Source organism: Salmo trutta, chromosome 21 (assembly GCF_901001165.1).
Source record: "Salmo trutta chromosome 21, fSalTru1.1, whole genome shotgun sequence".
Taxonomy (NCBI): domain Eukaryota; kingdom Metazoa; phylum Chordata; class Actinopteri; order Salmoniformes; family Salmonidae; genus Salmo; species Salmo trutta.
In genome coordinates, this window is record NC_042977.1 from 44457063 (window position 1) to 44484119 (window position 27057).

The 27057-nt window shown below is 42.8% G+C and overlaps 1 protein-coding gene across 3 annotated transcripts; it reads left to right on the forward strand.

Annotated features, from left to right (window-relative positions):
* Window positions 1–91: 91 nt before the first annotated feature.
* cplx4c (complexin 4c) lies at window positions 92–25763 on the forward strand. Of its 3 annotated transcripts, none has more exons than XM_029705884.1 (4): window positions 92–228; window positions 11522–11724; window positions 21475–21562; window positions 24644–25763. In XM_029705884.1, exons 2-4 carry the CDS (start codon window positions 11561–11563, stop codon window positions 24869–24871), a joined length of 480 nt encoding a protein of 159 aa, XP_029561744.1. In that variant the 5' UTR covers window positions 92–228; window positions 11522–11560; the 3' UTR covers window positions 24872–25763. The 3 variants fall into 3 exon arrangements, with proteins under 3 accessions (XP_029561744.1, XP_029561745.1, XP_029561743.1); XM_029705885.1 differs by having other exon boundaries at window positions 92–206; XM_029705883.1 differs by lacking the exon at window positions 92–228 and adding an exon at window positions 11199–11407.
* Window positions 25764–27057: the final 1294 nt, after the last annotated feature.

Here is a 27057-nt window from a genome sequence, read left to right on the forward strand (position 1 = left end):
ACCTCTTCCCCTCTACTCTCCCTCCTCCCCCTCTACTCTTCCTCCTCCCCCTCTTCTCTCTCTCCTCCCCCTCCTCTTTCTCTCAGTACAGTTGCACGGCGCTCTGGGCAGTGTCAGAGAACAGAAAGTAGCATCTCTCCCTCTGTAATGCAAGCTTCCCAAGCGGCGCAGCCACTGGTTTTCTAACCGTGCCATTGGCTGAGAGGGTGAGGTGAAATGCATTTTGGGGTATGTTTACACATTCTATTAACAACATGAGTTCTAATCGCAGGCTGATTCCCAGCATGCTGCATTTTCATCAGGAGACCTTAACAGCTTTCAAATATACTGCGCATTAGACAATTTATACTAATACTATATTACCGGCATACATTTGACCTACACGTTCAAAGTATATATACAATATGTGTGATAATAAAACAGTCCTATTTTATTGTATTCTATTGTAAACATTAAGATACTTTTTTCTCTTGGCACAAGGTTGGCACAATGAGCTCACCAAAAGCAGCTTGAGTTCATTTCATAAAAGGGCAAATTTAACAGAGACATGATCACTTTACTCTTAGTATCTCAGAGTAGAAACACACAGTACTTTGGGTTAGCTTGGTTTCAGAAAGGTGTTTTGTCTAGTTATAAGTTCTTTATGTATTGAGTCCTATTCATATCCAGTCGTGTGGAATAATGGCCAGTTGCTTTCTTTGTGTCTTGCATGCTGACCGCTTTGTCCAGAGGACACACTCTTATATCGCATCGAGACGGCTAGCTTAGACTCCCAGGGTAGATTCCGTGTCAGCTAGTCTTCATACATCATGGTTATATCATCTGTAACCATGTCTTCACACTATGTGTGTTATAGTAAGGTCTACTGGCACTCTGTCTTGGAAGTCTTGTGTTCCACATAGGTATGAAGAGGATTAAGTAAAACAGGTCGACAGTACTCACCTCAGCTCTGTCTTCGTGCGTCCTGCCACAGGGTTGCGCCAGAGAGTACCATCTCACCTGATGCTACCGACTTGTTTCTCAGTTGAGGACGTAACTTGAGCATTACAATGATCGATAGCAGATGAGCCAAGTTTTTATGACTGCTTCCCAAACAGGAACGTATAGAGAACGTTCTCAGGGCGTGGTCAGACCTTTTCTCGATACTGATAGGATCAAAAGAAAAGCAGCGCTGTTCTCGGATCAGTTTTCTCCATTCACATCATACTTTATAATTATTTAACAATACTGACAACGGATAGGCTCCCAGAGAGATATTACCACCTATGGCTGCAAATAGGATTTTGATTGAACGTGAACATTTATTTCAATATGAATAGAATAGGCCCATGTATCTTTTAATGCGGTAATCTCGGTTTTCATTTAAAAGCATAATTTAATGCTTCACTTGTTTGTAACAATTGCAAATACTTTGGCAACTTTCTATTCGTCACCAACTTTGTTCTGAAGTTAAAGGCAGTCACAGTCAGACAGATAGCCTCGACATCTTGATTCTACGTTTAGAGGAGATCTTCTGTGAATAAAGTGAGGCAGAAGAGCAAAAAAAGCATCCAACGATGGCTGTTCTACGAGTGGTCTGGACTCTGGATCACTCGTAGACTGGTCTGTATCACACGTAGATGTGCAAAGGTTTTTAGGAGCCACGTTACTAATGAAGGCTCTAGGAAACACCTCGGCTACCAAAGACACATCAAGGTTCTAACAACAATCTTAAGGCTACGAAGGCTCTGTGAAACGAGGCCCTATTCTGCCTGGAGGAGGTAAAAGAAGAAACCCTTCCCTGGCATGGATCCCACTACAGTACAGATGGAAAACCCTTCCCTGGCATGGATCCCACTACAGTACAGACAGAAAACCCTCCCTGGCATGGATCCCACTACAGTACAGACAGAAAACCCTCCCTGGCATGGATCCCACTACAGTACAGATGGAAAACCCTTCCCTGGCATGGATCCTACTACAGTAAAAACAGAAAACCCTCCCTGGCATGGATCCCACTACAGTAAAGACAGAAAACCCTTCCCTGGCATGGATCCCACTACAGTAAAGACAGAAAACCCTTCCCTGGCATGGATCCCACTACAGTACAGATGGAAAACCCTCCCTGGCATGGATCCCACTACAGTACAGATGGAAAACCCTTCCCTGGCATGGATCCCACTACAGTAAAGACAGAAAACCCTCCCTGGCATGGATCCCACTACAGTAAAGACAGAAAACCCTTCCCTGGCATGGATCCCACTACAGTACAGATGGAAAACCCTCCCTGGCATGGATCCCACTACAGTACAGATGGAAAACCCTTCCCTGGCATGGATCCCACTACAGTACAGATGGAAAACCCTCCCTGGCATGGATCCCACTACAGTACAGACAGAAAACCCTTCCCTGGCATGGATCCCACTACAGTACAGATGGAAAACCCTCCCTGGCATGGATCCCACTACAGTACAGACAGAAAACCCTTCCCTGGCATGGATCCCACTACAGTACAGACAGAAAACCCTTCCCTGGCATGGATCCCACTACAGTACAGATGGAAAACCCTTCCCTGGCATGGATCCCACTACAGTATGGACAGAAAACCCTTCCCTGGCATGGATCCCACTACAGTACAGACAGAAAACCCTTCCCTGGCATGGATCCCACTACAGTACAGATGGAAAACCCTCCCTGGCATGGATCCCACTACAGTACAGACAGAAAACCCTCCCTGGCATGGATCCCACTACAGTACAGATGGAAAACCCTTCCCTGGCATGGATCCCACTACAGTACAGACAGAAAACCCTTCCCTGGCATGGATCCCACTACAGTACAGATGGAAAACCCTTCCCTGGCATGGATCCCACTACAGTACAGACAGAAAACCCTTCCCTGGCATGGATCCCACTACAGTGCAGATGGAAAACCCTTCCCTGGCATGGATCCCACTACAGTACGGACAGAAAACCCTTCCCTGGCATGGATCCCACTACAGTACAGACAGAAAACCCTTCCCTGGCATGGATCCCACTACAGTACAGATGGAAAACCCTCCCTGGCATGGATCCCACTACAGTACAGACAGAAAACCCTCCCTGGCATGGATCCCACTACAGTACAGATGGAAAACCCTTCCCTGGCATGGATCCCACTACAGTACAGACAGAAAACCCTTCCCTGGCATGGATCCCACTACAGTACAGACAGAAAACCCTCCCTGGCATGGATCCCACTACAGTAAAGACAAGGCTGATAGGTAGAGTCAGAATCGATTAGCTATAGGACCACAGGTGAGCTCCTGTCAGATAGTTAAACTTACACACAATAGATATTCCACATCCCACTGTTCCCAGGACAGTAATAAACATATGTATGCCGTGCGTGCAAGCGTGTGTTCGGTGTGTGTGTGCGTGTGCGTGAGTGTGTGTGTGTGTTTGTGGAAGGGGGCGCCCAGGGGTTTATGGGTAGGAGGATTATAGTTAGTGATTTGAATTAATCCTCCTATCCAACCTAGTGTAAGTAGATCTACTGTTTGTGTCTTGCCTGTAACCTTGAATGTTCCTGCATAACAGTAACGTATAGAACCAATACATACATTTCCCTCTAGGTCTAAATCTGTAGTAATTCATTACAGTAATTCAAAACATTAATTCATTTAACTTGCTTGCCGAATGGGAGCCAGTGGAATAGTCCAAAAATACAAACCTAGCCCAGTTCATCAAGCGCACCTGAAGAAAACAGATACTATACTGAACCAAAATATAAATGCAACATGTAAAGTGTTGGTCCCATATTTCATGAGCTGAAGTAAAAGATCCCAGAAATGTTCTGCACACACAAAAAGCTTATTTATCTCAAATGTTGTGCATTAATCCATCCACCTGACATGTGTGGCATATCAAGAAGCTGATTAAACAGCATGATAATTACACTGGTGCACCTTGTGCTGGGGACAATAAAAGGCCACTCTAAAATGTGCAGTTTTGTCCCACAACATAATGCCACAGATGTCTCACGTTTTGAGGCAGCGTGCAACTGGCATGATTACCGCAGGAATGTCCACCAGAGCTGTTGCCAGAGAATTTAATGTTAATTTCTGTACCATAAGCTGCCTCCAATATCATTTTAGAGAATTTGGTACTACGTCCAACTGCAGACCACATTTAACCACGCCAGCCCAGGACCTCCACATTCGTCTTCTCAGGGAAACTCATCTGTGTGCTCGTCGTCCTCACCAGGGTCTTGCCAAATAATGGTTCTTTGACTTGTAACCATAGCGTACACCCTTTTGGTGCTATATAGAACCTTTATATGAAGGTTCTACAGCTGAAGTCGGAAGTTTACATACACTTAGGTTGGAGTCTTTAAAACTCGTTTTTCAACCACTCCACAAATTTGTTGTTAACAATCTATAGTTTTGGCAAGTCAGTTAGGACATCTACTTTGTTCATGACACAAGTAATTTTTCCAACAATTGTTTACAGATAGATTATTTCACTTATAATTCGCTGTATCACAGTTCCAGTGGGTCAGAAGTTTACATACACTAAGTTGACTGTGCCTTTACACAGCTTGGATAAATTCCAGAAAATGATGTCATGGCTTTAGAAGCATCTGATATGCTAATTGACATAATTTGAGTCAATTGGAGGTATAGCTGTGGATGTATTTCAAGGCCTACCTTCAAACTCAGTGCCTTTGTCACGTCCTGACCAGTAAAAAGGGCCATTTGCCATAGTAGAATGGTCAGGGCGTGGCAGGGGGTTGTTTTGTGTGGTTTGGGGGTTTTTTGTTCTAGGGGAATTTGTTCTAATTTTCTATTTCTATGTTTCGTTTTCCATGTTTGGCCGAGTATGGTTTCCAATCAGAGGCAGGTGTCTTTCGTTGTCTCTGATTGGAAGCCATACTTAGGCAGCCTGTTTTCCTTTGGGCTTTGTGGGTGGTTGCTTTCTGTTTAGTATGTTTGTATACCTGACAGAACTGTTTGGCTGTCGTTTGTTTTTTCATTTGTGAAGTGCCTTTTCCATTCTAAAATAAAAGGATGAGCACTCAACACGCTGCGCCTTGGTCTGTTCACTATGACGCCTGTGACAGCCTCTTTGCTTGACATCACGGCAAATCGAAAGAAATCAGCCAAGACCTCAGAAAAACAATTGTAGACCTCCACAAGTCTGGTTCATCCTTGCGAGAAATTTCCAAAGACCTGAAGGTACCATGTTCATCTGAACAAACAATTGTACGCAAGTATAAACACCATGGGACTACGCAACCGTCACACCGCTCAGGAAGGAGACGCGTTCTGTCTCCTAGGGATTAATGTACTTTGGTGCGAAAAGTGCAAATCAATCAAAGAACAACAGCAAAGGACCTTGTGAAGATGCTGGAGGAAACAGGTACACAAGTATCTATATCCACACAAAAACGAGTCCTATATCTACATAACCTGAAAGGCCCCTCAGCAAGGAAGAATCCACTGCTCCAAAACCGCCATAAAAAAGCCAGACTACGGTTTGCAACTGCACATGGGGACAAAGATCATAATTTTTTGAGAAATGTCCTCTGGTCTGATGAAACAAAAATAGAACTGTTTGGCCGTAATTACCATCGTTATGTCTGGAGGAAAAAGGGGGAGGCTTGCAAGCCGAAGAACACCATGCCAACCGTGAAACATGGGGGTGGCAGCATCATGTTGTGGGGGTGCTTTGCTGTAGGAGGGTCTGGTGCACTTCACAAAATAGATGGCATCATGAGGATGGAAAATTACGTGGATATATTGAAGCAACATCTCAAGACATCAGTCAGGAAGTTAAAGCTTGGTCGTAAATGGGTCTTCCAAATGGACAATGACCCCAAGCATACTTCCAAAGTTGTGGCAAAATGGCTTAAGGACAACAAAGTCAAGGTATTGGAGTGGCCATCACAAAGCCCTGACCTCAATCCTATAGATCATTTGTGGGCAGAACTGAAAAAGTGTGTGCGAGCAATGAGGCTTACAAACCTGATTCAGTTACACCAGCTCTGTCAGGAAGAATGGGCCAAAATTCACCCAATTTATTGTGGGAAGCTTGCGGAAGGCTACCTGAAACGTTTGACCCAAGTTAAACAATTTAAAGGAAATGCTACCAAATACTAATTGAGTGTATGTAAACTTCTGACCCACTGGGAATGTGATGAAATAAATAAAAGCTGAAATAAATTGTACATTTTTACATTTTAGTCATTTAGCAGACGCTCTTATCCAGAGCGACTTACAGTAGTGAATGCATACACTTCCTACATTTTTTTCTCCGTACTCCATGCTCTCTACAATTATTCTGACATTTCACATTCTTAAAATAAAGTGGTGATCCTAACTGACCTAAGACAGGGAATTTTTACTAGGATTAAATGTCAGGAATTGTGAAAAACTGAGTTTAAATGTATTTGGCTAAGGTGTATGTGACCTTCCGACGTCAACTGTATAAAGAACCATGGTCACAAGGTTCTAAATGGAACCGGTATAGTGCTATACAAAAACATTTCCTAAGGTTCTACAAAAAAAACATTAATGAAAGGTTAATAAATGTCACAGTATCTAACGAAGGTGGCGCCCCTCCTCGGTCGGGCGGCGCTCGCCGGTCGTCGTCGCCGGCTTATTAGCTGCCACCGATCGTTGTTTCTGTGTCTGTTGGTTTTGTCTGTCTATCCCGCACCTGTTTTGTGTTTGTCATTAGTGGGGGGTTATTTAATGTGTATTTTCAGTTGGGGTTCTGGTGCGGGATTGTTCATTTGTTCACGAAGGACAGTTGTATTGTATCCGATTAAGAAGTCATTATATTGCCGGGCTGCGCCCCGCGCGCTGTTTGTTTTTTCAGTGCGCTTCTTTGTTTTTATTGAGAAAAGTGTTTTCTCCTGGCGGACTTCGCCACACGCCCTGTGCCCAACGGCTATTACGACTGGTATTTCTTATTAAAACTCAGTTGCTCCGGCCCTCTGTCTCCTGCTCCTGATTTCACATATCTACTGGTCCTAGACGCTCGTGACAATAAAAGGTTCTACAGAGGGTTCGGAAAGTATTCTGACCCCTTATTCTAAAATGTATGAAATTATTTATTTCCCTCATCCATCTACACACAAAACCCCATAATGACAAGGCGAAAACAGGTTTTTAGAAATTTTTGCTATTTTATTAAAAATTTAAAACAGAAATACCTTATTTACGTAAGTATTCAGACCCTTTGCTATGAGACTCGAAATTGAGATCAGGTGCATCCTGTTTCCATTGATTATCCTTGAGATGTTTCTACAACTTGATTGGAGTCCACCTGTGGTAAATTCAATTGATTGGACATGATTTGGAAAGGCACACAGCTGTCTATATAAAGTCCCACAGTTGACAGTGCATGTCAGAGCAAAATCCAAGCCATAAGGTTGAAGGAATTGTCGTAGAGCTCTAAAAACATGTGTTGAATCACAGATCTGGGGAAGGATACCAAAATAATTCCGCAGCATTGAAGATCCCCAAGAACAGTGGCCTCCATCATTCTTAAATGGAAGAAGTCTTGAACCACCAAGACTCTTCCTAGAGCTGGCCGTCCGGCCAAACTACGCAATCTGGGGAGAAGGGCCTTGGTCAGTGAGTTGACCAAGAACCTGATGGTCACTCTGACAGAGCTCTAGAGTTCCTCTGTGGAGATGGAAGAACGTTCCAGAAGGACAACCATCTCTGGTAGAGTGGCCAGACAGAAGCCACTCCTCAGTAAAAGGCACATATGAGCCCACTAGTAGTTTGCCAAAAGGCACATAAAGACTCTCAGACCATGAGAAACAAGATAATCTGGTCTGATGAAACCAATTTGGCCTGAATGCCAAGGGCCACATCTGGAGGAAACCTGGCACCGTCCCTACGGTGAAGCATGGTGGTGGCAGTATCATGCTGCGGACATGTTTTTCAGCGGCAGAGAATGGGAGACCTAGTCAGGGGAAGATAAACGGAGCAAAGTACAGAGAGATCCTTGATGAAACCCTGCTCCAGAGCACTCAGGACCTCAGACTGGGGCGAAGGTTCATCTTCCAACAGGACAACGATCCTAAGCACACAGCCAAGTCAATGCAAGAGTGGAAAGAGGAGGAAGGGAAGCGCTACTGAGGTCCACAATAGTAAATGTTGGTAGACAGAAGGTGCTCTTTGGTAAAAGGGTTGAGTTGGTCTTCAAAAAGAAAGGAGGACCAAGGCACTCTTCATATAATTAATTAAAATGCCTTTATTAGTATGGCATGTTCAATAGAAACAATGTTTTTAAAAAACCGACGCGTTTCGGCTGCATGGCCTTCATCAGGGTGGCTTTGAGACAAGTCTCTGAATGTCCTTGAATGGCCCAGCCAGAGCCCGGACTTGAACTCTATTGAACATCTCCGGAGAGACCTGAAAATAGAGCCGACAGAGCTTGAGAGGATTTGCAGAGAAGAGTGGGAGAAACTCACCAAATACAGGTGTGCCAAGCATGTAGCGTCATACCCAAGAAGACTTGAGGCTGTAATCACTGCCAAAGGTGCTTTACTGGGTAAAGGGTCTGAAAACGTATGCAAATGTGATATTTCAGTTTTTTTATTTTCTTTAAATTATCCCCCAAAAATCTGAAAGCCTGTTTTTTCTTCGTCATTATGGGGTATTGTGTTTAGATTGATGAGGGAAAAAAAGTTTTTAATCCATTTTAGAATAAGGCTGTAACGTAACAAAATGTGGAAAAAGTCAATGGGTCTGAATACTTCCCGAAGGCACTGTATAAACAGAGAATACTACAGTCCCTGATATCACCAAAAAAGGGTTCCGCTGTAGTTACAACTCTTTATGGTTCTTTATAGAACCTTTATGGAGAATGGTTCTATACTCAGCAAAAAAAGAAACGTCCTCTCACTGTCAACTGTGTTAATTTTCAGCAAACTTAACGTGTGTAAATATTTGTATGAAAATAACAAGATTCAACAACTGAGACATAAACTGAACAAGTTCCACAGACATGTGACCAACAGAAATTGAATAATGTGTCCCTGAACAAAGGGGGGGGTCAAAATAAAAAGTAACGGTCAGTATCTGGTGTGGCCACCAGCTGCATTAAGTACTGCAGTGCATCTCCTCCTCATGGACTGAACCAGATTTGCCAGTTCTTGCTGTGAGATGTTACCCCACTCTTCCATCAAGGCACCTGCAAGTTCCTGGACATTTCTGGGGGGAATGGCCCTAGCCCTCACCCTCCAATCCAACAGGTCCCAGACGTGCTCAATGGGATTGAGATCCTGGCTCTTCGCTGGCCATGGCAGAACACTGACATTCCTGTCTTGCAGGAAATCACACACAGAACGAGCAGTACGGCCGGTGGCATTGTCATGCTGGATGGTCATGTCAGGATGAGCCTGCAGGAAGGGTACCACATGAGGGAGGAGGATGTCTTCCGTGTAACTCACAGCATTGAGATTGCCTGCAATGACAACAAGCTCAGTCCGAGACCATGACGGACCCTCCACCTCCAAATCGATCCCGCTCCAGAGTACAGGCCTCGGTGTAATGCTCATTCCTTTGACGATAAACGCAATCCGACAAAACTGCGACTCGACAGTGGTGAGGACCTGCCTTACAACAGGCCTACAAGCCCTCAGTCCAGCCTCTCTCAGCCTATTGCGGACAGTCTGAGCACTGATGGAGGGATTGTGCGTTCCTAGTGTAACTTGGGCAGTTGTTGTTGCCATCCTGCAGGTGTGATGTTCGGATGTACCAATCCTGTGCAGGTGTTGTTACACGTGGTCTGCCACTGCGAGGACGATCAGCTGTCCGTCCTGTCTCCCTGTAGCGCTGTCTTAGGCACAGTACAAACATTGCAATTTATTGCCCTGGCTACATCTGCAGTCCTCATGCCTCCTTGCAGCATGCCTAAGGCACGTTCACGCAGATGAGCAGGGACCCTGAGCATCTTTATTTTGGTGTTTTTCAGATTCAGTAGAAAGGCCTCTTTAGTGTCCTAAGTCTTCATAATTGTGACCTTAATTGCCTACCATCTGTAAGCTGTTAGCGTCTTAACGACCGTTCCACAGGTGCATGTTCATTAATTGTTTATGGTTCATTGAACAAGCATGGGAAACGATGTTTAAACCCTTTATAATGAAGATCTGTGAAGTTATTTGGATTTTTACGAATTATCTTTGAAAGACAGGCCTCTGAAAAAGGGACGTTTCTTTTTTTGCTGAGTTTATAAAGAACCTTTGTTAATCTTAAAGGTTCTTTGTAGATCCTTGTGAAGAAACCATACAGAGTTTATTATTCCTTAGGCATTATTGTTGTGTTAACAAGTTGAATCAGGTGTGCTAGCTCTGGAACCACTGGGAGTCTCTGGAGAGAATTGAGAACCACTCATTTAGTCAACTGTTCTCATTTTGACACAAGGACATACCGTACGTGAATCTTTCACAAGACACTATCACTGGTCAACAGATTCCATGAACTGGAATGAATGACACTCACTAATGGTTGCAGAAAAAGAGCTGTGAGCAAACCACGCCCCAAAATATTCTAATTAGCCACCGCCCCTACATTTTAATTACCATTAAAAGAAGATAGAACCCTATTTTGAACTCCAAAGAACCATTGAAGGGCTCAAAATTTTATTTTAGTCAGTATGGTTCCACATAGAACCATCACCCTTCCCAAAGAACCACTGGACCAGGTGTATGTGGGATTCAGGTAGTCTGACAGTGTATGAGCGGTTCAGGTAGTCTGACTGTGTATGTGGGGTTCAGGTAGTCTGACTGTGTATGAGGGGTTCAGGTAGTCTGACTGTGTATGAGGGGTTCAGGTAGTCTGACTGTGTATGAGGGGTTCAGGTAGTCTGACTGTGTATGAGGGGTTCAGGTAGTCTGACTGTGTATGAGGGGTTCAGGTAGTCTGACAGTGTATGAGGGGTTCAGGTAGTCTGACTGTGTATGTGGGGTTCAGGTAGTCTGACAGTGTATGAGGGGTTCAGGTAGTCTGACTGTGTATGTGGGGTTCAGGTAGTCTGACAGTGTATGTGGGGTTCAGGTAGTCTGACAGTGTATGTGGGGTTCAGGTAGTCTGACAGTGTATGTGAGGTCCAGGTAGTCTGACTCTGCATGTGGGGTTCAGGTAGTCTGACTGTGTATGTGGGGTCCAGGTAGTCTGACTGTGTGTGCGGCCCAGTGGTGAGGTCTGGCTGGCCGGCGCCTGTTCAGTACTGTTCAGTAGGCTACATGTAATAAGCTAAGCTCTTGAGCGGTTTTACTCCAGACAGAATACATGGACACCCAGATCCCTTCACCTTGACAGACAACAGCTTATGGTGACACCAGGGAAAGTTTTACTCTACAGAACACAACATCATCTCAGCTCTTCTTAAACTCTTCAAATCAAAAAAACTATATTTGCACTGAGCAGGTCAACATTGTGGAATTATTATCTTTAAACTTGATTTAGCTACTCTTTCACTCTACATTTGAGGCAGTTGTGGGCCTCTTTCTAACAACCTGCTACCCTCCCCTTCCCCTGTAGTGCTCCACTGTAGTTCTGTAGCTCATCGGTTGGTCCAGGATGTCGTTCATGATGAAGGCCATGTTGGGGAGTAAGTTGAAGGATATGACGGGAGGAGGAGGAGAGGCTGAGGTGCCAGCAGGCGATGTGAAGGAGACCCCTGAGTCTAAAGGAATGTCCAGAGAAGAGTTTGAGGAGTACCAGCGACAGCTCATAGAGGAGAAGTGAGTAACCAATCAATCAATTGATCAACTGATCAAGTTATATTCGCATTGTGTTTTGAACAAATTCATAATATATTCATAACCCCTTAACCCAAGCTAAAACCCCCAAAGGTCAAAGTGTACCAATTCATTACCCCTTAATCCTAGCTAAAACCCCCAAAGAGCAAAGTGTACCAATGTGTCTTTATATCTGAACCTAAATCCAGATTTAGGCTAATATGAGGAATGGCTAATTTGCTCACAATAGCAGATTAGCAGATGAGGCAAGTCAGGGGAACTAGTAAAAAAATATTTATGTTTCAAGACGTATGTTTTTACATGCTATATTAGCATACCGGACAGCAGGATTTGGGAGTGGCTGATTACATGTAATCAGTTACATTTCATTAGATTGTTAAAAAAACAATAACTGTAATCAGTTATGTTACCACCCAAACTTTGAAAAACTAGATAATTACTTCTTGGATTACTTTTAAATTCACAAAGGATGTTTTGAGAGAAAAAAAATACATCATGACACGTTTCTGTTTTCTCAATGACATTCAATTCAGAATTTAAAAAAGGCGGATGTTTAAGTTTGTTCCACCTGAGCAAGTCTGAAACCCCTATGATGGCACACCAAATGTGTTTGATGGATAATATTTTGTCCTCCTCTAATTGCTCTTAAGGGGAAAGTAATTAAAAGTAAACGGGAAAGTAATCAGATTATGTTACTGAGTTTGGGTAATCCAAAAGTTACGTTAATGATTATAATTTTATACAGGTAACTAGAAACTGTAACGGATTATACTTAGGAAGTAACTGTGGACAAAAAGAGAGAAGCTAAGGAACTGTGATATCACATAATGAAAAAATAAGATTTGTTTCATGCTAACGTGACATGAACGTGAACTCGCTACTTCCAGTAACCTGTCAGAACTTTAACCTCCCTGGGCAAGGTGGGACGCAAAAACCCAAACCACAGCTAAATGCAGCACTAACCTTTGATGATCTTCATCAGATGACACTCCTAGGACATTATGTTATACAATACATGCATGTTTTGTTCAATCAAGTTCATATTTATATCAAAAACCAGCTTTTTACATTAGCATGTGATGTTCAGAACTAGCATACCCACCGCAAACTTCCGGTGAATTTACTAAATTACTCACGATTAACGTTCACAAAATACATAACAATTATTTTAAGAATTATAGATACAGAACTCCTTTATGCAATCGCGGTGTCAGCTTTTAAAATAGCTTTTCGGCGAAAGCACATTTTGCAATATTCTGAGTAGATAGCCATCACGGCTAGCTAATTTGACACCCACCAAGTTTGGCCCTCACCAAACTCAGATTTACTATAAGAAAAATTGGATTACCTTTGCTGTTCTTCGTCAGAATGCACTCCCAGGACTTCGACTTCAACAACAAATGTTGTTTTGGTTCCAAATAATCCATAGTTATATTCAAATAGCTCCGTTTTGTTCGTGCGTTCAGGTCAGTATCCAAAGGGTGACGCGCGAGCGCATTTCGTGACAAAAAAATTCTAAATATTCCATTACCGTACTTCGAAGCATGTCAAACGCTGTTTAAAATCAATTTTTATGCTATTTTTCTCATAAAATAGCGATAATATTCCAACCGGGCGACGTTGTATTCATTCAAAGACTGAAAGAAAAACATGGAGTCGTCTCGTGGACGCGCATCTCCAGTGTCATTGTTCCCTGCCTGACCACTCACAAAAACTCCTGTTGTTTTTCGCCCAGAGACTGCAGAGATGTCATTCCACTTTCTGGCACCTTCTGAGAGCCAATGGAAACCTTAGAAAATGTCACGTTACAGCAGAGATGCTGTATTTTTGATAGAGATGCCACAGAAGGCGAACAAATTGTCAGACAGGGCACTTCCTGTATGGAATCTTCTCAGGTTTTGGCCTGCCATATGAGTTCTGTTATACTCACAGACACCATTCAAACAGTTTTAGAAACTTTAAAGTGTTTTCTATCCAAATCTACTAATTATATGCATATTCTTGTTTCTGGGCAAGAGTAGTAACCAGTTTAAATCGGGTACATTTTTTTATCCGGCCGTGCAAATACTGCCCCCTAGCCCCAACAGAAAAAAAGGTACTAGCTGGCTAAAATGAATAACGCAAAAGGTACTAGCTGGCCTAAATGATAAATGAAAAAGGTGACAGCTGGCCTAAATTAATAATGAAAAAGGTACTGGCTGGCCTAAATTAATAATGAAAAAGGTGCTAGCTGGCCTAAACGGATAAGGCAAAACGTGCTAGCTGGCCGAAATTAATAACGCAAAAGGTGCTAGCTGGCCTAAATGAATAACGCAAAAGGTACTAGCTGGCCTAAATGAATAACGCAAAAGGTGCTAGCTGGCCTAAATGAATAACGCAAAAGGTACTAGCTGGCTAAAATGAATAACGCAAAAGGTGCTAGCTGGCCTAAATGAATAACGCAAATGGTGCTAGCTGGCCTAAATGAATAACGCAAAAGGTGCTAGCTGGCGAAAATGAATAACGCAAAAGGTACTAACTGGCCTAAATGAATAATGCAAAAGGTACTAACTGGCTTAAATGATTAAAACAAAAGGTGCCAGCTGGCCTAAATGAATAATGCAAAAGGTGCTAGCTGGCCGAAATTAATAATGAAAAAGGTACAAGCTGCCCTAAATGAATAACGCAAAAGGTGCTAGCTGGCCTAATTTAATAAAGAAAAAGATGCTAGCTGGCCTAAATGAATTACGCAAAAGGTGCTAGCTGGCCTAAATGAATAACGCAAAAGGTGCTAGCTGGCCTAAATGATAAATGAAAAAGGTGACAGCTGGCCTAAATTAATAATGAAAAAGGTACTAGCTGGCCTAAATTAATAATGAAAAAGGTGCTAGCTGGCCTAAACGGATAAGGCAAAACGTGCTAGCTGGCCGAAATTAATAACGCAAAATGTGCTAGCTGGCCTAAATGAATAACGCAAAAGGTACTAGCTGGCCTAAATGAATAACGTAAAAGGTGCTAGCTGGCCTAAATGAATAACGCAAATGGTGCTAGCTGGCCTAAATGAATAACGCAAAAGGTGCTAGCTGGCCTAAATGAATAACGCAAAAGGTGCTAGCTGGCCTAAATGAATAAGGCAAACGGTACTAGCTGGCCTAAGTGAATAACACAAAAGGTGCTAGCTGGCCTAAATGAATATAGCAAAAGGTACTAGTTGGCCTAAATTAATAATGAAAACGGTACTAGCTGGCCTAAATAAATAATGAAAAAGGTACTAGCTGGCCTAAATGAATAATGAAAAAGGTGCTAGCTGGCCTAAATGATTAAAGCAAAAGGTACTAGCTGGCCTAAATGAATAATGCAAAAGGTACTAACTGGCCTAAATGATTAAAACAAAAGGTGCCTGCTGGCCTAAATGAATAATGCAAAAGGTGCTAGCTGGCCTAAATGAATAACGCAAAAGGTGCTAGCTAGCCTAAATGAATAACACAAAAGGTGCTAGTGTAACCGATGTGAAATGGCTAGTTAGTTAGCGGTGGTGCGCGCTAATAGCGTTTCAATCGATGACGTCACTCGCTCTGAGACCTGAAGTAGTTGTTCCCCTTGCTCTGCAAGGGCCACGGCTTTTGTGGCGTGATGGGTAACAATGCTTCATGGGTGTCAGTTGTTGATGTGTGCAGAGGGTCCCTGGTTCAAGCCCAGGTTGGGCTGAGGAGAGGGACTGAAGCTATACTGTTACATTGGTGCCGTGACCCGGATCACTGGTTGCTGCGGAAAAGGAGGAGGTCAAAAGGGGGGTGAGTGTAACCGATGTGAAATGGCTAGTCAGTTAGCGGTGGTGCGCGCTAATAGCGTTTCAATCTGTGACGTCACTCGCTCTGAGACCTGAATTAGTTGTTCCCCTTGCTCTGCAAGGGCCGCGGCTTTTGTGGCGCGATGGGTAACGATGCTTTGTGGGTGTCAGTTGTTGATGTATGCAGAGGGTCCGTGGTTCAAACCCAGGTTGGGGCGAGGAGAGGGACGGAAGCTATACTGTTACACTAGCTGGCCTAAATGAATAACGCAAAAGGTACTAGCTGGCCTAAATGAATAATGAAAAAGGTGCTAGCTGGCCTAAATGATTAATGAAAAAGGTGCTAGCTGGCCTAAATGAATAACGCAAAAGGTGCTAGCTGGCCTAAATGAATAACGCAAAAGGTGCTAGCTGGCCTAAATGAATAATGCAAAAGGTGCTAGCTGGCCTAAATTAATATTGCAAAAGGTGCTAGCTGGCCTAAATTAATATTGCAAAAGGTGCTAGCTGGCCTAAATGAATATTGCAAAAGGTGCTAGCTGGCCTAAATGATTAATACAAAATGTACTAGCTGGCCTAAATGAATAATGCAGAAGGTGCTAGCTGGCCTAAATGAATAATGCAAAAGGTGCTAGCTGGCCTAATTTACCAGCAAAACATTTTGATGCTACAGACAGTAACATCTACTACAACTCTCAGAGACCTATCTAGCTTCATAACATGAGTGTAGAGTGTGTCAATGTTAATGTCAAATTCATCTTCCAGTGGTCTGTCTAAGAGCAGCAGAGGTAGTGGCCTTACAGTCTGACAACTAACACAGTACCACATTATGTGTCTGATAACTGACACAGTACCTACCACATTATGTCTGATAACTAACACAGTACCTCATTATGTCTGATAACTAACACAGTACCTACCACATTATGTCTGATAACTAACACAGTACCTCATTATGTCTGATAACTAACACAGTACCTACCACATTATGTCTGATAACTAACACAGTACCACATTATGTCTGATAACTAACACAGTACCACATTATGTCTGATAACTAATACAGTACCACATTATGTGTTTGACATCTGCTACAGAGAGTAGAGGTATATAAAGCCCTGCTGTGTATCATATAAACACTGGTTGAGGGGTTTAGTGATTAGCCTACTTTCAACACTAGCTTCCTGTCAAGCCACGAGTGTCTGTCTCTCACAGAGGGGCGGGTAGAGCAGAACGACAGGCACATGGTGTTACATGTTTACGAGCACATGTATCCACGTGTTACTGCCCACCTACACATACATACCTGAGTGCACATACATACATGTGTGTGTTGGTGTGCATGAGAGCAATTATGTGTGAATAATATGTGTGCTTGTGCTTGTGTGTGTGTGTGTGTGTGTGTGTGTGTTGGTGTGAGGCTCAGGTGATGTCAGTGAAAGGCAGGTATAAAAACTGTAGGCTGTAGGCTCCCGGCAGAATGGCTTATTGTAATGACTGGGGGCTGTAGCATTAGGCTCATGTAAGCCTGGCCATGCAGGGGTCAGGGGGATTAGGGTCTGGGACACTGTCTTCCGACAGGTGGCGTCACTACTGCAACATGTCGATGCTAGTCCCTCCAATAACTCTGACGTAAGATAATGCAATTCTGGTGTAATAACTGACCAGCACTGTGCTCCAGACAACCCTCTTCTTCCTCTTCTTTTACTTCTTCTTCTTCTTTTACTTCCTCCTCTCTTCCTTTTCCTACTCCACTGCTATTGCTCCAGAGTCAGCAACTGGTAACCACACATACTCATGCATCTGCCACGCTGACCCTCAACATGGGGGCCCTTCAGGGGTGTGTGTTTAGTCCCCTCTTGTACTTGTTGTTCACCCATGACTGTGTGGCCATGCATGACTCAAATCAAATCAAACTTTATTTGCCACATGCGCTGAATACAACAAGTATGGACTTTACCGTGGAATGTTTACTTACAACCCCTTAACCAACAGTGCAGTTCAAGAAGAAGAAAATATTTACCAGGTAGGCAAAAATAAAAAGTAATAATAAAAAGTAACACAATAAGAATAACAATAACGAGGCTATGCTACGGGGCTCTATATGCACCGAGAGGCAAGGCTGAGAGGCAGCCCCAAAAATGTTTTTTTTGGGGGGGGGCACACGGGGAGTTTGGCGATATCAGGGGGGAGACCTGATCTAACTTCCGTGCTTATCGGAGAGAGCCATGGAGTGAACCGGAGCCAGTCAAGGAGTCAAGCGCGGAGCTCGACGCAAGATTCCGGAGAGAGGTTCTTGCATCGAGAGCACTGTAGTATCGTCGCTCCCTTTTTGCTGCTTCGATTTCCTCCCTCGGGCGACAATACTCCCCAGCCTGCCTCCAGGGTCCTTTACCATTCAAAATCTCCTCCCAAGTCCATTCCTCCAGATACTCCTTACCACGCTGCTTGGTCCTTTTTTGGTGGGTGATTCTGTCACGGCTGTTTGAAGGATCGGACCAAAATGCAGCGTGTTCGTAGTTCAACATATTTTATTTACCGTGAAACTAAATGCAATACACTAAATACTTCAATACACAAGAACAACAAACCGTGACGCAGAGAGAAAACACACTACTCAAAAAATAATTACCCACAAAAACAAGTGGAACAAACATCAGCTTAAATATTACCTCCAATTGGAGACAACGACAACCAGCTGCCTCTAATTGGAGATCATACCAAACAAAACCAACATAGAAATACAAAAACTAGAAAATGAACATTGAAGTACAAAAACAGACAAACACCCCCTGTCATGCCCTGACCTACTCTACCATAGAAAATAACAACTTACTATGGTCAGGACGTGACACCAACAGTAAATTACACAATGTTTTAAAATGTCAATCGCTCCAAATTTCAATGACCTAAATAACTCGAACCAACAACAAATTGTAGAAATGCATATAGAAATTTACATTTACATTTACGTCATTTAGCAGACGCTCTTATCCAGAGCGACTTAGGAGTAGACCTGCTCAGAATGCCTGGTCTCCAGTTCGCCTCCATAGTCCGGTACATCCTGTGCCTGCTTCCCGCACTCGCCCTGAGGTGCGTGTTACCAGTCTGGCGCCACCTAGGCCAGTTCCACGCATCAGACCTCCAGTGCGCATGCCCAGTCCGGAGTGTCCTGTTCCTGCTCCCTGCACTCGTCCTGAGGTGGGGGTTACCAGTCTGGCGCCACCCATGCCAGTACCACGCATCAGGATTCCAGTGCACATTCCCCGTCCAGAGCTTTCGGCGACAGTTCCCAGTCCAGAGCTTCCGGCGACGTTTTTCAGTCTGGAACCTACTGAGACGGCCTACAGTCCGGAACCTACTGAGACGGCCTACAGTCCGGAACCTACTGAGACGGCCTACAGTCCGGAACCTACTGAGACGGCCTACAGTCCGGAACCTACTGAGACGGCTACAGTCCGGAACCTACTGAGACGGCTACAGTCCGGAACCTACTGAGACGGCCTACAGTCCGGAACCTACTGAGACGGCTACAGTCCGGAACCTACTGAGACGGCCTACAGTCCGGAACCTACTGAGACGGCTACAGTCCGGAACCTACTGAGACGGCCTACAGTCCGGAACCTACTGAGACGGCCTACAGTCCGGAACCTACTGAGACGGCTACAGTCCGGAACCTACTGAGACGGCCTACAGTCCGGAACCTACTGAGACGGATCTCAGCCCGGAACCTCCAGCGATGCTCCTCAGTCCAGAGCCTCCAGCGAGGCTCCTCAGTCCGGAGCCTCCAGCGACACTCCTCAGTCCGGAGCCTCCAGCGACGCTCCTCAGTCCGGAGCCTCCAGCGACACTCCTTAGTCCGGAGCCTCCAGCGACACTCCTCAGTCCGGAACCTCCAGCGATGCTCCTCAGTCCAGAGCCTCCAGCGACGCTCCTCAGTCCGGAGCCTCCAGCGACACTCCTCAGTCCGGAGCCTCCAGCGACGCTCCTCAGTCCGGAGCCTCCAGCGACACTCCTCAGTCCGGAGCCTCCAGCTACGCCTCCCAGTCCGGAGCCTCCAGCGACGCTCCCCAGTCCGGAGCCTCCAGCGACGCTCCCCAGTCCGGAGCCTTCAGCGGCGCTCCCCAGTCCGGAGCCTTCAGCGGTGGTCTGCAGCCCAGAGCCTTCAGCAGCGGCCTGCAACCCAGAGCCTCCAGCGGCGGCCTACATCCCAGAACCTCTAGCAATGATCTACAGTCCAGTTCGTTCGACAACGATCCACGGTCAGGTGGTAAAGAAGCAGAGGGATCAGTGGGTGGAGTGGGGGTCACGCCCCAAACCCGAGCCGTCTCCATGGGGGGAGGCGCTGGATAAGAAGGTTCTGGGTATTGCATATGAGTCGCCATAGACATTAGTCACCCACCCTAACCTCCCTTTGTGTTTTGTTGTTGGGGGGGTTGTTGTGTGGGGGGTTTTGTTGTTGTTTTTTTTAGGTGCGGTTGGAGTCCGCACCTTTGGGGGGGTGGTACTGTCACGTCCTGACCATAGTAAGTTGTTGTTTTCTATGGTAGAGTAGGTCTTGATTGGTATGCTCTCCAATTAGAGACAGCTGGTTGTTGTTGTCTCTAATTGGAGGTCATATTTAAGCTGATGTTTGTCCCACTCATTTTTGTGGGTTATTATTTTTTGAGTAGTGTGTTTTCTCTCTGCGTCACGGTTTGTTGTTCTTGTGTATTGAAGTATTTAGTGTATTGCATTTAGTTTCACGGTAAATAAAATATGTGGAACTACGAGCACGCTGCATTTTGGTCCGATCCTTCAAACAGCCGTGACAGTTGGTCCCTAACTAGCCCCATAGGGATATCGAATGTCAAACCAAATTGACCATGGGCATTACGATCGGGTCCATGCAGCTGTGCTCCGAAATGATTAATTGGGTGCTCCCAGCTGTGGACATGTGGACAGGATAGAAATAAACCCAACCCAAGGAAATCTGTTACGGTACCCTTCATTATGTGACATAAACATGTTTTATATCATCTCCCAAATCTCAGTTTTGGACGAGACTGACTATATGACCAAAATTATCCTATTTACATTTTGTAGTCAATTTTGACACTAGAGTAAATGTTTCAGACTCATATCGATGCCAAAATGAGAAGTTACTTTTTAAGGGAAGTTGCTTGTTAAAGACGTCTTCCAGTGATTTTTGAACTTGTTGAAAAGTGATATCCAAGGTATAAATACATTACACACACTGAAGAGTAGAAAATATGTTGAACAAAATAGTCTCAGTAAGGTACAGTATTTATAAGTCATATTATTAAAAATCAAGTTAAATATTTCCAACTAAAAAATTTCAGACAAAATTAGAGACTGTCACTTTAAGGACGGATTTGGGTCACAGAGGCAAATTTCTATCCCTCAAGTCTACACTGGCTTGGTATAGAGGAACATCTACTTCCATACTTAACAACATGGTTATAATAGCGCTTATAAGTCTATCTATCTTTTCCCTAAAGGAAACCCAAGGACCTGTATACAGTCTGACCTTAGTCCCCCTCTAATCAAAGACATGAGGGACAATTTACTTTGTCCTTATATGAAGAAAAAAAACATCACCAAGAGATGCTAAATAATCAAATAGTATACTGTAATATATTGAGGCAAATACTGTAATCTTGCTTAGTCATGTTCTTGCTGTCATTATAATCCCTTCCTCCCTGGCCGCCATTGGAATTCCATGAACCTATTGTTCACAACCCTATCTCTAGCCAGGACCATCTCTGTCTCCACCTACCTGACCATATCCTATATATGATATATCTAGGGCCCAAGGTTTCTCCTGGTCAGGTCAGGTTGTCAGTAAACATTTCTTAGCCCTTTGGTTTTCATATGTATTATTTGATGTGAATTTGCTTCCATATCTATAGAATTAACACACTTGAGGGAGTTAAATCGAAGTGACTTTCTTTCCCTTGCAGAATGGAGCGGGACAAGGAGTTTGCCACAAAGAAGGCAGAGAGGGCCAACCTGAGGTCCTGCCTGAGGGACAAGTACCGCCTACCTGAGGTAAGAGCTGACTTACTGTAGGACCAGGGTAGGTGACTAACTGATTACATGTTACGTGTTAGTGATGGCTGTTTAACAGATAAAAGCATTTTTCAGTCTCTCGGTCCCAGCTTTGATGCACCTGTACTGACATCACCTTCTGGATGGTAGCGGGGTGAACAGGCAGTGGCTCAGGTGGTTGTTGTCTTTGATGATCTTTTCGGCTTTCCTGTGACATCGAGTGCTATAGGTGTCCTGGAGGGCAAGTAGTTTGCCCCCGGTGATGCGTTGTGCAGACCGCACCACCCTCTGGATAGCCTTGCGGTTGAGGGTGAGGCAGTTGCCGTACCAGGCTGTGATAAAGCCCAACAGGATGCTCTCGATTGTGCATCTGTAAACGTTTGTCAGGGTTTTGGGTGACAAGCCAAATTTATTCAGCCTCCTGAGGTTGAAGAGGTGCTGTTGCGCCTTCTTCACCACACTGTCTGTGTGGGTGGACAATTTCAGTTTGTCTGTGATGTGTACGCTGAGGTACTTAAAACTTTCCACCTTCTCCACTACTATCCCATCGATGTGGTTAGGGGTGTGCTCCCTCTGCTGTTTCCTGAAGTCCACGATCATCTCCTTTGTTTTGTTGACGTTGAGTGAGAGGTTGTTTTCCTGACACCACACTCCGCGTGCCCTCACCTTCTCCCTGTAGGCTGTCACATCATTGTCGTCGTTGTTGGTAATCAAGCCCACTACTTTTGTGTAGTCTGCAAACTTGATGATTGAGTTGGAGGTGTCATGACCACGCAGTCATGGGTGAACAGGGAGTACAGGAGGGGGCTGAGCACGTTGTTCTAATGCCTCTTAAGGGGAAAGTAATCCAAAAGTAACAAATTAATCTGATTATATTACTGAATTTGGGCAATCCAAAAGGTTCCTTACTGATATTACTTGTTAGATATTACCGCACAGTCGGAGATAGAAACACAAGCATTTCGCTAAACCCGCAATAACATCTGCGAATCACGTGTATGTGACCAATACGATTTGATTTGATTTAGAAAGTAACGTAATCAACTCTGTGTAGGCCTGACCACAAACTTCATATATGTAGAACTTAAAACACATGAGCCCTTAGCCCCCAATTATCACGTTGATCCCCTGTAGACAATGGAAACATGACTGTCAGAGCCCAATCAGTCCTGGCCATATATATATATATATATATATATATATATATATATATATATGGGTAAAAGTCTTATAAGGTTTTCAAAGTAGCAAAAAAAGAAAACAGCAATTACAATTTCCTAAAAGGCTTTTTTATGTTCATTGGAGTGTCACCTACTCCCTTATATTAGTTATATTCAAGAATAAAGCCAATAAATCATTTTTTTATGTACCCTAGTAAAATGTAATTCAGAATAACACTGAATGTTTTTGCAATTGTTTTAATTTTATGCCCATTTTTTTAAATCACAAGGTTATATATCCATGCTTCGACTGGCAGAAATATAACTCCCCAGAAAAAATGACATTATTTTAGTTTGAAAACCACATATTTGTCACGGGTACAACTCAAAATTTGTTAAAGGTTTTTTAGACAAAACTTCCTGCCTAACACTGAAAAAAAATCAAAAATCTATGAAAAAAATCTTTCACTTCATCCTGTGAGATGTGTTTTTGTCTCTCTGAGTCAACAAAACAAAGTTATTGTGTTTTAATGCAAAATACTGGTGTTATACTGTATAACAGTATTTTGTTACCCTGAATGACACCCTGAATGTTACCCTGAATGACATCACTACGGCCCACAAATATTGATTAAAGGTGAATCCTTCAGCAATAACAATAATGATCCTATGAACTATTATTAGTAGCAGCAAAATTATTTTTCTTTTAGCTATTTTTTTTAATTATAAAACTGTGTAAAAAAAACAGGATAAGCTGTTTAAAATGTGCAGGCTAGCTGAACTTAGATCTCTTCTAAACTAGAGAGAGAGATAGAGAAATGACCTATACGCCACACACTAAAGAACATGGGTTTTACTATGCAACATAGTTCTCCCTTTCTCTTTCAAACATGTGCTGTTACTATTTCATTGCTAATGTTAATAACAATCAATGTACTATAATTTGAGCCTACGGCAACACTTTACATTGCATTAAGTTGCATTATTACACCATTATTATATGATAGTTAATGTTGTAATTATGCATTGTTACACTGTAACTGGTACATTTCTATTCAATGCAGGTACACAAATACAATTTCAAGATACCTACACAAAATAGCTACATAAAATGCCCATCAAACTACTTAAATTCAAACTTGTACTGTCTCGATTTTTCATAAAGTGCCCCAAATGTGAAGCAGCTATTAACTAATATAATTCATAATCCATTTTTAATCCATAATTCTGTGTGTGTGTGTGTGGGTGTGTGTGTGTCATATTATATTAACTAATATAATTCATCAGTTATATCTTAACTGTAGTGGAAATAAAACATTAACTACAGTGTAATAGTACAACTTAATGTTAAGCGTTATCTACCCAGCTTTATATGCTATTATATCCTGTTGCTGACAGTAGCATGAAACCATGAAAACAATACCTTGCTTTTCTTCTGGCTAGTCTTTCCTCCCTAGCAACTGGATCTGCGTTAATCTTTTGTCTGTGCCGTGCAGCCCTCTCCTTATTAGACAATGGCATCTATAGTATAAAGATAATGTGCCTTGAAATACCTTAAAATGACATAAAATAGTTTAAAATGATCATATTCAGTATTCATACAACAAGTAAATATGAATTGCATGATTAAATGTTGTAAACTAGTGAAAATATGGGATAAAAAAGCTAATGTCATTCAGCATAACGGGTGACATTGTGGTATAACATTAAACTTTTAAAATGCAAATCAATTTATAACATTTTTGACATGCGTTTTTCTGGATTTTTTGGTTGTTATTCTGTCTCTCACTGTTCAAATAAACCTACCATTAAAACTATAGACTGATCATTTCTTTGTCAGTGGGCAAACATACAAAATCAGCAGGGGATCAAATACTTTTTTCCCTCACTGTATATTTCTGACTATGTGTCTGTTTCTCAGAGTGGCCAGGACGAAGCCATGGTGAAGATGGCGGGAGATGACCTGGATCTCCCTGAGGACCTAGCCAAGATGGTGGACGAGGATGAGGAGGAAGAGGCGGTGAACGACTCACTACTAGGACAGCTACATCAACTGCAGAACATGGACATGGACCAGCTGAAGACCAAAGCCCAGACCACCATGACAGAGATACAACAGGTGGCTGAGGAGAAGTGTGTCATCATGTGAAGAGTGATCATCAGACTTCTACCCATTGATCTTTCTTCAGCAATTAAGCAGTCCATCGTGTGAACTTCTACGTCAAGTGGGATTTACCCAACAAGCACCAAGCCTACGTTTTTGTTATAATTATACAATATTGTATGTTAATCTTCACAGAACCACCTAATCTTTCTGTTATTCAGTTGCCTCAGAAAATATGAATTGCTGAGGCGCTGTGAAATCATACTGTATATTGTTGCTAATGATGATCACCTCCTCTCTGTTCAACTTCCACACAGAAACAGAATTAATAGAATAGACAAAGCCCCTCAGTCCACAGGTATTTGACTGGTACACTCAATTTGGCCGCCGGTCCACCCATCACAAAATGTTGACTTCAATGGGAATAACCTGTTGAAACACAGTCCAGACTGAGTATTTTAACTTTCACAATAATAATTCGATATTAAACTGATTATGGCAGTAGGCCGAGAATGGAAAAAGACATGTAAACACCTTACTCTGCTTATGTTAATTGGCGTGAGGTCAAAATCAAAGGAAACATACATCGATTACAACACCTGGTTTTCTGAGCATTCTTTCAAATTGTTAGGACACGTAAACAGCTTAATCGGCATTCCAGTAGCATTGCAGCTGTGTATTTGATCTGCTCATGCACTGGTAGCGCAAGCTTCCCTCTTATGCCCGAGTTAAGTGAGTTTCTGAAAGTCTGCATCTCAGAAGTAGTTTACACATGCAAACTTTATATGTACAAACTCAGAATCAAATAGGCTTCGAAAAAATGACATGGTCACTGGGGTAGAACATTTATTTTGATTCACGATTTTCTGCATTAATAAAAGTCTCAAAAGTAAACAGGATTATTAGGGAAATCGTTTATCCTCTACGGGATTGGTGTCCCCCCCGCGGGACGGTTTAGCTAACGTAGGCTAATAAGATTAGCATGAGGTTGTAAGTAACAAAAAAAAATCCCAGGACAGACATATCTGATATGGGCAGAAAGCTTAAATTCTTGTTAATCTAACTGCACTGTCCAATTAACAGTAGCTATTACAGTGAAAGAATACCATACTATTGTTTGAGGAGAGTGCACAGTTATGAACTTGAAAAAATATTAATAAACGAATTATGCACATTTGGGCAGTCTTGATACAACATTTTGAACAGATATGCAATGGTTCCTTGGATGAGTCTAAAACGTTGCATGTACACTGCTGCCATCTAGTGGACAAAATCTAAATTGTGCCTGGGCTGGAATAATACAATATGGCCTTTCTCTTGCATTTCAAAGATGATGGTACAAAATAAACAAATAAAAACGCATGCTTTTTTCTTTGTATTATCTTTTACCAGATCTAATGTGTTATATTCTCCTACAATAATTTCACATTTCCACAAACTTCAAAGTGTTTCCTTTCAAATGGTATCAAGAATATGCATATCCTTGCTTCAGGTCCTGAGCTACAGGCAGTTAGATTTGGGTATGTCATTTTTGGAGAAAATTGAAGAAAAAAAAGGGATATATCCTTCCTTGCAAAGCATGTAAACATTTTAAACAAACTGTTATATTAATCTCACTATCCACAATAATTGTATTATTGCGTGCATGTAACCGTACTCACTGGCAACACATGAAAATACAAATAAATTATACTAGGATAAGATGGTCTGTCTATAGTTAAAAGCATCCATTGTCAGATTATTTTTACATTTTTCTTTGTCTGCTGCGTGGTAACGAAAAATAAAATACATATTATGAACAAGTCTTATTGATTAAGTAAACTGCATAGATAATCTGAAGGTTATATGTGTAGTCCAAAATGTAAGGTGAAAACAGTTGTTTGCTATGTAGAGATCAGGGTTTTAAAAAATACTGTACATTTCCACATACATACCCATCCAATCCAGCCCGCGGGTGGTTGGAGTTCAATTTTTTATTTAACCTTTATTTAATTAGGCAAGTCAGTTAAGAACAAATTCTTATTTACAATGACAGCCTAGGAACAGTGGGTTAACTGCCTTGTTCAGGGGCAGAATGACAGATTTTTAACTTTCGATCCACCAACCTTTCGTTTACTGGCCCAATGCTCTAACCACTAGGCTACCTGCCTCCCCGCAGGTTAGCCTTATAGGTGATGGGAGGGAATAGTTGATGAGTGTTGAGGGGTAAGGGGGTGAGGGGGCTGGTATTT

Excerpts from the sequence above, each read along its gene's own strand:
- cplx4c (XM_029705884.1), top strand. The coding sequence starts at position 11,561 with ATGTCGTTCATGATGAAGGCCATGTTGGGGAGTAAGTTGAAGGATATG. Across the intron at positions 11,725-21,474 it reads CGACAGCTCATAGAGGAGAA|AATGGAGCGGGACAAGGAGT; the intron begins GTGAGTAACCAA and ends TTTCCCTTGCAG. Across the intron at positions 21,563-24,643 it reads ACAAGTACCGCCTACCTGAG|AGTGGCCAGGACGAAGCCAT; the intron begins GTAAGAGCTGAC and ends TCTGTTTCTCAG.